Consider the following 15,165-nt stretch of genomic DNA (forward strand, 5'->3'; position numbering starts at 1 on the left):
CCCATGTAGGTTAAACGTGGGCCGTCCCACTTCACTGGAAGGTGTCAAAAGTCAAAAGTGTTCTTCAACTAAAGTTTATAAACGATGATCAATTGGGAATGTAAGTTGCAAATTTTCAAGATTGAATTAGTAAATTATTTTGGTTTGACCTAAAGTTCCCTAACCAGAGTATACTAGAACTCTGTGCACCAAGATTAATCTTATTTTTGTTGGGTTATTGTTAATTAAATTGGAAGAGACCCACGTCATCTTATCAACCTCCATGCACTAGTAAAATGAAATTACATAAAAAAAAAAAAAAAAAAACATGCTCTCTTAGCTTTCTTTAGATAAACAAACAAAAACAAGAGAAAGTCTCATTTAACTTCAAATCTAAATTTTAATTTGTAGAGGATACATAGTACAAAGTACAAACCCAATCCAATGTACACAACATTTCAAAAGCCCAAGCCCAAACCCACTTTCTAAAAATTAAAATAAAAAAGACATGCACTTCCTTGCACAAATACTACCTTGTAATAAAATTAATAATACTTAAAAAAAAATTTGTACCATACTTATCAAAATGCGGACAGGACTTCCCGTGTGACCCGTGCAGATTGCACCATTAAGTATGCATAAATGCACTACAATGTTCGGAAATGCACCAGATTGAAATGCAAAAATGCACCACACCTAACGGTGCATTTCTTAACACTTTGTAGTACATTTTGGCGTACCTAATGATGAGTGACCGGTCGCATAAGAATCCCTGTACCTTACCCTATATTACATCCTTTTGCCACGTCATAGAGCAATTAAGGAGGAAGCTGATAGTAACGTATACAAACACGAATTTCATCTATGCATCTCATCTAACAATGAATCGTTAATCTGGTTTGTAAAAAATGGGTTTATTTTATGAATGTGGTATGAATTAAATCTGGGCAAGTGGGGATGTTTGCAGACGAGAATCGAAGGGAGACAAATTGTTCATACGAGGATAGGTGTACGGACCCTCTAACAAAGCGGTGGTAATGAATTGATAGGCAGCCTCCGTTAAGTGATAGCCGTCCCAGTTAACGTAGAAGGAAGGGTTGTCACAGCTTCTTGCTCCCTCGTTACCGCACTGTGCGGAGGGGTTGAAGTTGTACGGACCTCCGCCGCCGCAGCACGCTCTCAGAGCTCCGCCTGAAAACCCTGCATGCATGCAAACCCAATCCATGCATAAAATGCAATCACCCAATGTTTTTGTATCTATATATTCATATTCTATATACTTATTGACACTGACCATTCTAATGGACATGCATTTAGGCCCTCTTTGGTAAATGGTTGTTAGCTGATTGTGTTAATTAGAGGGTATAATTAGTTGATAACATTAGCTGTGGTAGAAAAGTGTTTCGTAAATTAACTGTTAGCTAATAGCTGTCTGGTATAATTTCTTTTTAAAAAAAGTTAATTGAAAAAGTTGTTTGGAGTAACTTTTTGAATTTGAACATTTTGAAGTTGCAAAAAGCTAATTAACTAGACACTTATATTGATATTTTAACTAAATCAAACAATTAATAGTGATCAAAAAAGCCAAAATTGGCCTATAAGTCAGGCCTTAATCATATTTGTCCAAATACCCTTTGTTTCAACTTATCATGTATGTAGTACCAAAAATATCAGAATTTAAAGAAAAAAAAAAAAACTCCTTAAAAAATAGTGATCTGATCCAAATAACTTGTTTTAATGATAAATATTAAATATAACTATCAACATCTCAAGAATAATAAATATATGCCACTGCCCACTGCTCACGAGTCACGATCTTATCAAGATTGGGTATAATAAATAATAATAGATGATAGACACCCAGGAGATCTGACCAACCCATTTTTGTCCCACTAAATACCATCCAAATTTTATGCCGCGCAAGATTAACAACATCACAAAATTTAATATTTACACTGTTTATACTTATTTAAAATAAAAATCATATATTTTAGAGTATTAATTTTAAATATTGCACTTATACTTTTAGAATGACCTCATTTATTTATAAAAATGAGAAAAAAAAAAAAAAAAGAAAAAAAAAGACCCTGCTAAGTGCTAACTACTATTGGACTGTCCACCCAATTAAATTCACAACGGAATACCTGTAACCTTGCCCTCATGTGCATAAATGCTCGTGCCATGAATGCGACCCAAATGTTTGGTTTCCATTAACGTCTTGTGACGAATGATTATTGTTACTTAAATTCTTTAGGAATAAGAGTCAAATAGGCATCAAACTCCACACAGTAGAGTAATTAGGCTACCGAACTTTAAAAAAAAAAAAAAAAACAATTCGATTCCTACTATTTCATGCAATTAAGTCAATTTACAGGTTTTGTAAGTTAATAATAAGTCACTCAAAATTTAAAATATTTTTTTAAATATATTATTTAAAAATAATAATTTAAAATAATAAAAAGAAAAGGATTCCCCGAGTTTCTTCGTCTCTGGCTGAGACGGGAAACAATTTTTTTTAATTATTATTTTTAAATAATAATTAAAATATATATATATTTTTTAAATTTTGGGTGACCTGTTATTAACCTACAAAACCTGTAAATTAGATTAATTGAATAAAATTGATTAGTTTAGAGATCTAATTGTTATTTTTTTTAGATTTAGTGGTGTAATTGTATTATTTCAATGGCCTATGCCCTTATTCCAATTCTTTATATAATTATATCATATCCACACGAGAAATAATTCTAAGAGGAACAAAAATATATTATTTTTTGCTTAGAGGGAGGATAGAAATATACCGAAAGTACCAGGACCCTGGTAAAGCTCCATAGCAGCATTGTAAATATCGGCAAAGACGATATTGGCATAGGGATGAAGTTCTCTTACGTGGGCGAGTTGTTGCTGGAGGAGTTGGTTATGGTAAGAAGCCATTTGGTTAACCCAAATGAGACAACCTAATTCATCGTAATCATCTGGGTTAGGACTTGGGTAATATGTCAAGTACGAGGCTGCACATCCAAGTGGTAACACGCTAGGGATCATTATTGTCCTCGCACCTAGCTCCACTAGTTCCTGAACGAAGAAAATTTACAGTCACTATCGAAGAATATAATAAATTAGAACAAATAAATTTATGGCATTTGATTGATACTCACATGGACAGCCTGAGCAATTGCGCGGGTGACGATTGGAATGAACGGTCGGATGACATTAATACCTTTTCCGGATAGAAGCGAGTGCGTGTAATCGTTGCCTCCAAATTCTCCCAGTACAAATAATGACCCATCCAATAGCTCCTTGCAATCTGTATATATATACATATATTTTTTAAAGTATTAATAAATAAATAAATAAATAAGACATCGTTGGTTACTTGGTTTAAACTATAAAGCATTATTTAGAAAAATAAAAAAAAATATTAAATAAGAGAAGAAAATTGTGATGAAGCACCACGTAGCATCATCATCCAGAAAGTGGAGTCTTTGATTGGGTGAAGACAAGCTTTAAGATGGAGGGTGTTGACACGTAACTACGAGTTTAGGTATGCAACCATCCAATAAAATACAATATAATAACTCAAGGACAATTTGTTTCCAAAAAAAAAAAAAAAAACTCAAGGACAATTTACTTTCTGATAGCGACCGTGATAAAAAGACAAGTATTTTGACAGTAAAATATTTTTTAGCAATGTGAGAAATCCGTAATTTACGGGCTAGTATTTGAAACATTGAAATTTAAAGTTGCCCTGAATTAGAGGTGGCCAAATTCCGGGTCTGAGCCAATGTTAGCACAGGATCGGATCATGATGGCAAGTTATGCTGTGCATTCGTATGCACTATGCATGGTGTATACAAATGCAAAAACAACGTCGTTTTAGTAAAAACGTACGTTCCACTTTAAAAAAAAATCAGTTTTGATTCCCAGCAATAACATTATTTTTTTGTTTAATAATACTAATCGAAATATCATCACACTACATGATATTTTCTCTATCTCATTTTATATGTCCTACTTACTATTCATTGGTCAAAACTGTCAACCCAACTCTTACTTCTTTGTTTATTTTTTTTAGTATTTTTATTTATTTTTAAATTTGAATTTTTTTGTTTGATAATACTTTTTAGTGTAATGCCTAAATACATGGATTTAATATTATAAAAATTTAGATTAAAAATAAATTCAATCAAGTCCCATTAATCGAATCAAGAGACATAAAGTGAAACGAATCAGAGACATAATATGGAATAGAGAGAGTAATTGGTAATTAATTAGTTATTTAGTCACATATATTGATGATATTGCAATTTGACCATTAGTCATTTATATAACATTCATTCTTTTATTAAATATTGCTTACTAAATCATTAAACTAAATAGTTGCGGGCATTTATATAATCTTTCTTCTCCCAAATTTATATAATCTTTCTTAAAAAGGCTGAATCTCCAATCCTGAGGTCCCCCATATTACGACCCGACAGAGTATGTGGGAGGATGTAAATCACGGTGACTATAATCTTCTTAAAAGTAGGGATGGAGGAGCGAAATGACGTACCGTGAGGTGATGAGCACAGAGATGGGAGCATTTCCTTGAACCAATTCAATTGATCTGTCATGGAAACGTTGGTGACAGTGTCGAAAATGTCTCTCTGCTCATAGAATTGCGCGTCGAGCGCACGTGATCCGACCACCCCGAAGTTGACTCCGGCACGGAGCCTGTTTTTGTCGCCTTCCAAACTGGCGGGGATCGAAGGCGGCGGAAGCGGAAGCCCGTAATGCTGAGCTGTAATTTCAAAATACTATACGAGATTAGAAGGGTAATCATGACGACTGAGAATTAGAGACCGTTAATTACACGGGGAAAACAAAAGGTGGCAATGGCAAAACAACAGTACGAACCGATTAAATCGACGATGAGGCGGCCGTCGGAGCAGCGTCCGGTGGGTCGGTCGAAGTAGGTTTCGCCGTACGGCGGGAAGTACATGTGGGGGACGGTGCCGTCAGGCTCAAGGCGGATTAGGTTTCCGGCATCCGTGAGGGAATCGCCGAAGCCGAAAACGGCCGAATAGCAAGCGGCGGCGTAGCCAATGGAAGCTATGAGTATCAGGACACCAAGAAACGAGGAAGAAGGGGCAACGGCCATCGGAGAAGCGGCGCAGTGTTAATAATGAAAGAGCATAAGAAAGAGAAAATCTCTACCAAAAAAAACTAAGAAAGAGAAAACGCAGGCTGGCTAGCTTATTGGCTTATTACCGGTTTGAACAAAAGACCATTTTATAGTAATGGCAAATTATTATGTGGACCCGGTCCACCTTGCAAAGTCACCTTAGTTTAAAAATACACAATTTATATATTGATTTTTCACAATTTACGTACCGAATGTTCACAATTTAATGATTTACCTATTAAATGTTCACAATTTTATATACTAAATGTTCACAAATTACATATTGAATGAAATTGTGAATATTCAATATATAAATGATGTATTTTGAACTAGGGTCCACATTATAAGGTTGACCCGAATCCATGACATAACGGTTATTATGTGAATCTGAGTTCACTTTGCAAGGTAGACCTGAGTCCAAAAATACATAATTTAAATACTGAACTTTCACAATTTACCTATTGAATGTCTAAATATTCACAATTTACATATTGAATATTCACAATTCAAATTGTGAACATTCAGTATATAAATTGTGTATTTTGAATCTGAGTCCACCTTGCAAAAGTGGACTCGGGTACATGGCATAACTGTTGAGTACACAACACGTGGGCTTAGTGGTCTATAGTATATATGTAACATGCTAGCCAACCTATTGTCACATGTCTTACATGGATTCACCCAATATTTTGTTGGTGTTTTGTTGAATATTATTGCACATTTGCACTCTACTGGTCAACGGTCTCTTTAATTTTCTCATTTAACGACCCAAATTTGCCTTCCGAGTTCCGACACGGTACGTGTAACTATGCAACAACCTTAAAAAAAAAAAAAAAAAAAAAAAAAAAAAAAAAAAACTTGGTAGCCCCTCTCAAAAATCCCCTCACATCCTCAAAGCCTACTATAATACTAATTGTTAATAACAAACGCTTAAAGAAAACTTAATTTTATTTATTTATATTTATGTAGCAGTGTCACGTTTTGATGATAACATGATGGACCCAACTCTTCGAGCCGCTACCCAATAGTAACTATTGGTGGTTGGTTGAATTTTAGATATAAGGATATTAGTTTAGGATGTTGGAATACAAAATTATAGCATTAGATTAGTGGTTGATGAAATAACAAATATAACAAGAAAATTTATTTGTGTTGCTAGCTAAGAGTAAATCGAGAATTGTAATTTATGGAAGCCATGTCATAATTTGTTTCCTTCTTCGTCCACAAAATTAATGTTTGAAGCAAAGATTATCATGGAATTGAAGCCATGAAGATTAGTCAACAAAATTATATTTTTATTCTATCTAAACCAACTCTTGAAACATTATTTTTTTCTAAGCAAGCCAGGGAAGAAATGGTGCATTTGTATTGAGAAAGCTTTGACTAGCTACCCACCACCTATATTATATCATCAATCTTTTCTCAAATTTAACCTTTCTTTGTTTCAATTTTAAAACAAAGCGATCTTTTATAATAAAAACTCACCATCAACAAATTAAGCTGCTTCAACTTTCAATAATTTTTATTTATAATAATATATAGTTTATTTATACTAAAGCATATATGTATGTGTGTGTGTGTATGTATGTGTGTGTGTGTGTATATATATATATATATAATGGGGTAGGTGAGGGGGCAACTGCTCCATTGTCCCTTGGTGGAAGTATGCTCTTGATAGAGTCCGAGAGAGCGATGAAAAGACGTGACATTGCATGACATTAAAAGAATTTAAAATTCTCTTATTAAATGATGAGAAAATTTATTTATATACGTTATTTTATCTTATTAGAGTATCATGACATTCAATAAAAATATAATAAGTTGTCTCATCATAATCATGACATTCATTATTAGCCTAGCTTGCTGTGTGGACAGATTGAATTTTAATTTATACAATTTCATTATTAGCCTAGCTTGCTTGTGTGGACAAATTAAACTACTTTTGTAGTGTTTATAAGCATTATTCTTATTGATTATAATTGTGTAGCCCATGTGCGAGCACACAACTTTTGACATGATCTTATCTGTATATTATTGAACAATATTTTCATATTCCACACGCGCGATTTCTTATTCACACGTGCTGCTGATCAAATTGGAGTTTAATTTAGATGTAAATTTTGGGCAGTATTCATCTTAATCATTTATTTTTACTTTTTCAAGTTTTTCATTCTATATTTTTAAATTTTATTTTCTAAATGTACAAGGAGACATATTACCTTTTTCTAAAAAAAAATTATTATTTTTTAAATAGATAATTTTACTGATTAATAAACATATTCATAGAGTTGACAACAATAGTCAACTGACAAAGACTTTTAGAATATGATGGATTGAAATGGTGTTCCATAAATGCTAATGTCCGTACATTATATTACTCCAATTGTCACATTCTACTTGTTATATTTACTATTCATTGATCAAAATAAATTTTTATTTTCATTTATTTTTTTGTATTTGTTTAAAATAATTTTTAAATTTATTTTTTAATATTTAATAATACTTTTAATGTATTTTCTAAATATATAAATTTTATATACTACGGAGTAATATAATACTAAATTAACTATTACGAAAAGTTGAATTATAAATAACGACTCAATTCTCGATAATCAAACTAGACATATAAAATAAGGTGAATGAACTACATGATATATGAATCAAATAATCTACCTAATATATTTCATATAATACTAAAAATATGTTCCATATAAATCTTTTTTTTTTCTTTTTCTTTATATCTTTATGTGGTTATATATATATATATAAACAAATTCCCCATATGTTCGTGATTGTTTTGAATTGTCCAAGTCCAGTTGAGAATTATTTATTTATTTATTTATTTATTTATTATTTGTAACTCCAATCCACTTGCGATCCAATGAGAATGGTGGCTAATAATTAAAAAATAAAAATGGGGTCGGCATTATTATTGGCAATTTAGGTTTTAGAAATCGATCTCCACCTAACACTCTACATACGCTATTCACCAACTTACCTACTTAAATTGGTTGCTAAAATATTGGCAGAGGTAGAAATTTTGCTGATGGAATCCCTTCTATTGCGTATATCTCATATTTTACTAAACTAGTATGATACCTGTGCGATGCGCAGGATGAATATTGTTCATCTTATTGTGTAACTGTGTGAAAAATTTAAGAGATGATGTAATATATAAAAAGTTGGATCAGGAATATAAAATGGAAAATAGAAATAATAAAGAAATTACTTTAACATACAATATAGAAAAATAAGAGTGACAAAATTATAAATTATTGAAAACTTCGTGGTATATCACGTTGGTTGTTGATGTAATAGAGGAATTTGAGTTCTTGGCAATTAATATTTTAAGACCACCTGGGTTGTTTACTCGAGAATACATAATAGTAACTTACTCTTGTACATTTTTGCACGACAAAACTGAATGAGTAGAACAACTGGATTAGGGTTGTCATAGTTGACATGCTGTAATAGTTGATCAACATATTGCTCCCAAAATGTGCAAGGTAAACGTCTCTATCTAAGAAGAGAAAAAAAAAAAAAGATTGTTATAAGGCGTACACACATTATAAAACACATATGATCCATGATTAAGTGTAAAGTTGATTAATATAACATGACTTACTCATGATCTTGAAGAATAAAGTGGATGAACTTGGTGTCCCGTCCATTAATTATGGTTGTACGTGGAGATTCAATCGAGACAATAGAACCAACCAAATCTATAGAGATTTATCATCATAACAATAACAACTACATTTTATATATATATATATATATATATATATATATATATATATATATATATATATATAAAATACTTGAAATGGTAAACGAAATGAGGACCGTAAATAAGTATTACCAAATAGTTCGGAAACATTAATTTGGGTAGGACCAAGTTGATCGAAAGCTTTCAACATGTATGTCATGTTTGGAAAGTCGTTATTGTTATACTCAAAGACTTTTGTAGAATGAATGAACATGATCTTGTATTTGTGGTGCGTAGTTTTGTATCGCATGTCATTTGTTGCAACGATAAAGTTTTTAATGGAGTACAAATGACCCTCAAAAAAGATTTTTTTAAATTCATCAACTTAAGCCTTTTTTATTGTTGCATGTATACGCGCACCCTAAATTAGGAAAATGTAAAAATTTGATGAAAATGGACATTATAATAGAATATGAAATACATAAATATGTGTTATATAACAAACATATTAGCATGTGAATTATAAAAGTAAAATTAAGAATATATATATATATATATATATATATATATATATATATATACACACTAAAAGTGACGAATATACCTCAGAATCATGAAACACACACTCCAAAGTATGAGAATTGTAGGTGTTATTGTTGAATGTTGACTCGTACATTCGGATTAGACGAACTTGTATCGATTTATTGAACTAGACATAGAATCTAATGATAATTCCCCAACACAAATAAAAGACAAACAAGATTCATTGCACCTGTCTGTAGTAAGAGAATCCAATATCAATGGTTGTTAGGGATTTGAAGTTTCAACCTTTGACATACAAAACTAAATTAAAATTAGGGCTGCGTTGATTTTCTCGAGGGAATTTTTTGTCCACGTACAGATACACTGCATGTATGATATATGCATCTTGAACGGATGTGTAAGGCTATGTGGCATAAAAATGCTAGTTTTTACTCTTCTTTTTTTTTTTTTTTTTTTTAAAGTATTTTTTTGAAAATAATTGTTAGCACAAAAATTTAAAATATTAATTAGTTTCATAAAATTAACTTTTAAAACCAATACTGTACAATATATGATTTTTATTTCAAATAAGTAAAAACGGTGTAACACCATCTGAAACACAAAAAATCACAATTTTTATTATAAAATATATGATTTTTATTATTTCAAATAAGTATGAACAGTGTAAATATTAGGTCCTCTAAAGTTGAAGCCCTATGCTGTTGTCCATCTTGCACGCCCCCAAAATCTGGCCATGATGGTGTAGCGGCTATGTCGTACAAGATGATTAGAAACGGAATTAATTTTGATATAGTTTCGCACCTGCTCTAATTTATAAGTATTTGTAAAGTAATATTTGAAGTTGTAAGTGAGAGCCGTCCATTCAATTGTTTAGACTGGCAACTTATTTGCCTATTACTTTAATTAATTGTCCAAAGAAGAAAGTGGTTACGATGACCAATTGGTGGCTATGTTGTATGAGATGATTAGAAATAAGATTAATTTTGATACGATTTTATATCGACTCTAATCTATTATGGAGCAAATAATTATAAAGGATACTCAAAGTTAAAAGTGAGAGTCATCCACTCCACTGTTTAGGCCGGAAATAACACTGAAGGAGGAAGAGGAAGGTGATGCTTAGGGATGATAATTTGTCCCATTTCTAACAAGGATTCTTAATCTCCGTTCCGAAAAAGACAGGGATGGAGAAAATTGTTGAAGACCAGGAACGAAAAATGTATGTAATTCCCTGTTGGGGACGAGGATACCCCTTCTTGCCCTGTCCCCGAATAATTATTATTATAATTATAATAATAATAAAAAAATGTGTGTGTGTGTAATATATATATATATATATATATATATATATATATATATATATATATATATATATAAAATCCTAATCATATGAAAATCACTCCCTAAGTGAGAACTTGTAGACAAATCCAAACAATTGATCTGCAAGATCTGATGGATAAGAAATCAAGTAAAAATGAACGAAGACGTTCTCATAAATATTACAAAGTTTTGTTTATTTTCAACCGTTAAATCTACTAAATTAATAATTTAGATTTGTCTATATATATTCGCCTAATTCTCCCCAAAGATGAGGATGGTAACTATTTTCAATTCCTGTCAAAAATGGGGATGGGGTCGAGGTTTCAACGACGAAGACAGGGAGCATACTCCCTGCCCCTGGCCCGACCCTGTTGCCATCCCCATATGCTTGTGATGATGGAAGAAAGAAGGGTTGGAGATTGCTTTTGAAATGATTCCAACAAGAGAGATCATTGCATTCATTTATCTACAATCTACAAATTAAGTCCTTCCAAAAACTAAAAAATGTTAGTATAATTATTTGTTATAATGAATGATTCATATTATTTTAATTTTAATATTTTTTTATTTTTATTATTTTACCCTCTATTATATCATTTACTTTTCTTAAATACACATGCATTCCATCCATGTAAATTTTAGTAAAGAAATATTCCATTAACTATTTATTGTTCTTAACTTACTCATTAATCTACACAAGATCGAACCACATCCCAATTAAAATTGACATAATTATTAAACATATACTATGAATATGTTAAGTGTGTTAAAAAATTACAATATAACATGCAATGTGATTGCTCACTCTCTAGCCAGAGTTTCTTGCTCATATATTGGTCGAGAGGTGTGGGACGCAGATATCCCTCATTATATTCGTGATATGATTTCGCAATATCCCTCATTATATTCGTGATATGATTTCGCAATAATAGTTCGCTTTGATGATTGTTTTCAAAAAAAATAAAATAAAATTTAAACTTTGGTCAATTAAATAAAATCATGCATTTGGCAATATATAACATTCAACACAAATGAGAAACTATGCCTATTATTATTGTCTTTTTGGGAAATGAGGACTAGGTTCTGCTTTTAAATGTGTACTGCGCCAAGGCATTAAAATTGCAGTGAAGTGCACCAAGAGATTAGATCAAATCAAGAATTCATTTCTGGCGAAAGTGACAACAAGATGAAGCATGAATCAAGCCAATTAATAAGATTTTGTGTTGCAAAAACTAGGCTTACAGTACTATCCAGTGATGGTGCTTTCCTCTAAAACTATTATTGCACCAGTTAATCCAACATTTTTGCCACAGGTCATAGTTATGCATTCTTGAAATGTACTATCAGGTATTAAGACATGTCCATCGTTCCAAACACATCATGATCACCTTCCTTAGGCTTTTAATATTTATAGATATTGTTGAAATTGTTTGATCCATATTCTTGTAATATATACCTTTATATTATTGCTTCTCACTCCCCCCTCCCTCGTATTGGGAAAAAAAAAAAAAAAAAAAAAAAAAAAAAAAAAAAAAAAAACTCTAGCATTATTTCCAAATATCAAGCAAATAAAGAGAGAAAAAAATAACACCAAACAAGGGCAATGAAGTCCTAAATTCATAATAATCCACTAAATAACAACGTTAGGTAGGAAGATAACACATCAATCATACTATGTTAGAGACTTAGAGTTATTACATATTTACATATGCTTTATTGAATTTGGCCTAATAAGGTCTTAGATATCAAGTCACTTTCACATGGCCTAAGCATTTTCCATTCGCGAGTCATTTAGCGTGTACAAATCATTTGGCTCATCACATGATGGATCACCTTTAGTCACTCGACAATGCTAACTAAAGTCATATGGATCCAAGCACATGGTTGAATCACTATAAAAGATAGACTTAAGCGATTATTACCAACCTAGTGCAATATGTTATAACTTCTCTTAGCTTCTGCTTCATGGCCACAACCATCCGCGTTTTTAGATTATATTGACTTGATCATAACTATTAGATTCTCCTTCTATACATAAATACTTCCTCAGAGAGTGGATTCTTAATTCATCAATCCACAAAGTACCAAGACGGGATCTTTATTCAAATTTCAAACACGTCCCAATTTTCTTCGTAAGCTATAATTCACACCCAAAATCATTTAATAATTTATGTTAAGATAACCAGACATATAAACACTAGCCTAACAAAATAGTCTAGTTCTCACTTTTACTCAAATAAACAACTCAACACCAAACACTCAAACCACAGACATCTTAACTTAAAGAAAGCAGTACAATTCAACCCGGAACTAGCCTAGATGAATTCACAAGTCTTATACAATCCATATATCTTGTTGTGGTAAGTACTCTACAATAACCATTTCATGATCAATTATATGTTGTTTATATCAAATCACAGCTTAATCAGCTTAGTTTACAATAGCATTAGCTAATTTATAAGTAAACACCAAATATGAACTATCAAATGTTTCAATATCATATTCATCACAAAAATAAATAAATAAATAAAATATGAAAAACATTTTGATCAGCTAACTCAAATTCTTTAATTTATTTTGATACGATGGCGCAAACAAATCAAAAATAAACTAAATATTAATCATCATCCATAATAAACCTGTAAGAATGATTATTTAAGCCGTGATGTTAACGATCCACAAAAAGATCAAAGTGAGGAAGAAGACTGTGGTGTAAATTATTATACAGGGCAGCAGTAAGGAAAAAAAAAAAGGATGATACAGAGTGCACCTTGATTAACAAGGGATTTGTTCAGTGAACCATTTGATCACCGAAAATGGAGCCTTGATCAGCGACACGGCCAACTCTACGATCCACGTTATACAAAAGCAGCACGGGCACACGCAACTCACCAAACTCCTGCAATCACCCGATCAAATTCATTTCCCAATTAAAAAATAATTCAAAACCATAAAACCTGTCTCTTTCCCTGGCCAGAATTAATTAATTCTATAATTGAAAAAAAAAAATAGAATAACGCGATTTTTATGGTTGCAGTGATATGTGGAGAGAACGGAGTACCCGACGATCCAGATGGCGGCGCCGACGACGGAGAGGATGAGGGCGACGAAGGCGAAAGGGAGGCCTAACAGAAACCCCAACGGCCGGCATTCACCGTCTTCTCCACAACACATCGTTGACTGACTTCGCGATTCCCCTTTTTCTTCTCCGCTCTGCCCACGCAATCTCTAGGGTTGTGACTTGTATGAGACCCGACAGAATGGAAGATTGGAAGCCCAATTAGATTTAGACATTGAGTTATGGATTTTCACTTTGACCTCTTATGTTTTACAAAGTTTCATTTTAACCCTCAGGTTTATAAACACACACCAAGTACCCATATTGTGTATGCCGAAAAAAGAAATAATTGCATGTGTTTAGTTTTTAACGTCTCTACAAAGCATTAATTAAAAGAAATAAATAAAAGCTTTAAAGAAAATACGTTACAAATTCAAGGTAAATAAATTCCAATACATTATAAATTGAAAGAAGATAAAAGATTCTCCAATGCAATTGAAGTAAAACTACAGTAACTAGCTATGGCTTCTTCACACTGTATAATGTTTATTGTGTTCTTATTTCTTATTAATTGTTGCCATTGTAGAAATCAATTAAATGGGACTTTTGCTAGGTTTGCACCTGCTATTGCAACATGGTACGGTCCACCAAATGGACATGGAACTGATACTGGAGCATGTGGATTTGGAAATGTAGGCAGACATCCTTACAATTCCTTTATATCTGCAGGAAATCAAGCTCTATTTAAGAGAGGCAAAGGGTGTGGACAATGTTACCTAGTAAAATGCATTTCAAATCCATCATGTTCAAGAAAGCCTATAAAAGTCCATATAACAGATGAATGTCCTGGTGCTTGTAACGATCTGCCGGTTTGGTTTGACTTGGGTGGAATCGCTTTCGGTGCCATGGCAAAACCGGGTCAAGCTAACGCCATGCGCAATGCAGGAAGGGTTCAAATCTTATACCGACATGTGAGATGCTAGGATAGATACAAATCAACAACAATCACTTATGATATAATTTCAAATGGCAATGATTTGTCACATAGATCAATGTAGTTATCAAATTTAAGCCCTCAAATTCTATATTTTGTTGGTTTGAGATTTTATATGAAAAAGATGTAGATTTGATCTTTGAAATAAAATGCGTTATAAAGCAAACATAATTTTTTTGTTTGAGGGTAAATCAAACATAATTTAATTTATACATAAAACGTATGACAAATTCAAGTAATACTAAAGTTTTTGTTATAAGATTTTATATGAAAAGATGTAGATTTGATCTTTGAATAAAATACGTTACAAATCAAACAATATTTAATATATACATAAAACATTAAAACGTATGACAAATCAAGTAATACTATAATTTTTGTTGTAAAATTGATAA

General features: G+C 32.0%; 2 protein-coding genes and 1 long non-coding RNA gene across 3 annotated transcripts; 1 reads left to right on the forward strand and 2 right to left on the reverse strand.

Moving 5' to 3' along the window:
- Positions 1-356: 356 nt before the first annotated feature.
- LOC109164567 (GDSL esterase/lipase At1g28590-like) lies at positions 357-5,196 on the reverse strand. The gene is made up of 5 exons (XM_019313071.1): positions 4,879-5,196; positions 4,535-4,762; positions 3,138-3,286; positions 2,781-3,054; positions 357-1,179 (listed from the first exon to the last, which is right to left on the reverse strand). Exons 1-5 carry the CDS (start codon positions 5,120-5,122, stop codon positions 917-919), a joined length of 1,158 nt encoding a protein of 385 aa, XP_019168616.1. The 5' UTR covers positions 5,123-5,196; the 3' UTR covers positions 357-916.
- Positions 5,197-13,315: 8,119 nt separating this feature from the next.
- On the reverse strand, positions 13,316-13,995 carry LOC109164665. The gene is made up of 2 exons (XR_002051436.1): positions 13,780-13,995; positions 13,316-13,617 (listed from the first exon to the last, which is right to left on the reverse strand). It is a non-coding gene; the product is annotated as an uncharacterized LOC109164665 (long non-coding RNA).
- Positions 13,996-14,297: 302 nt separating this feature from the next.
- On the forward strand, positions 14,298-14,759 carry LOC109164803 (putative expansin-B14). Its single transcript, XM_019313350.1, has one exon. It carries the CDS (start codon positions 14,298-14,300, stop codon positions 14,757-14,759), a length of 462 nt encoding a protein of 153 aa, XP_019168895.1.
- The last annotated feature ends 406 nt before the right edge of the window (positions 14,760-15,165 follow it).

This window comes from Ipomoea nil, unplaced genomic scaffold (genome assembly GCF_001879475.1).
Source record: "Ipomoea nil cultivar Tokyo-kokei standard unplaced genomic scaffold, Asagao_1.1 scaffold3069, whole genome shotgun sequence".
Taxonomy (NCBI): domain Eukaryota; kingdom Viridiplantae; phylum Streptophyta; class Magnoliopsida; order Solanales; family Convolvulaceae; genus Ipomoea; species Ipomoea nil.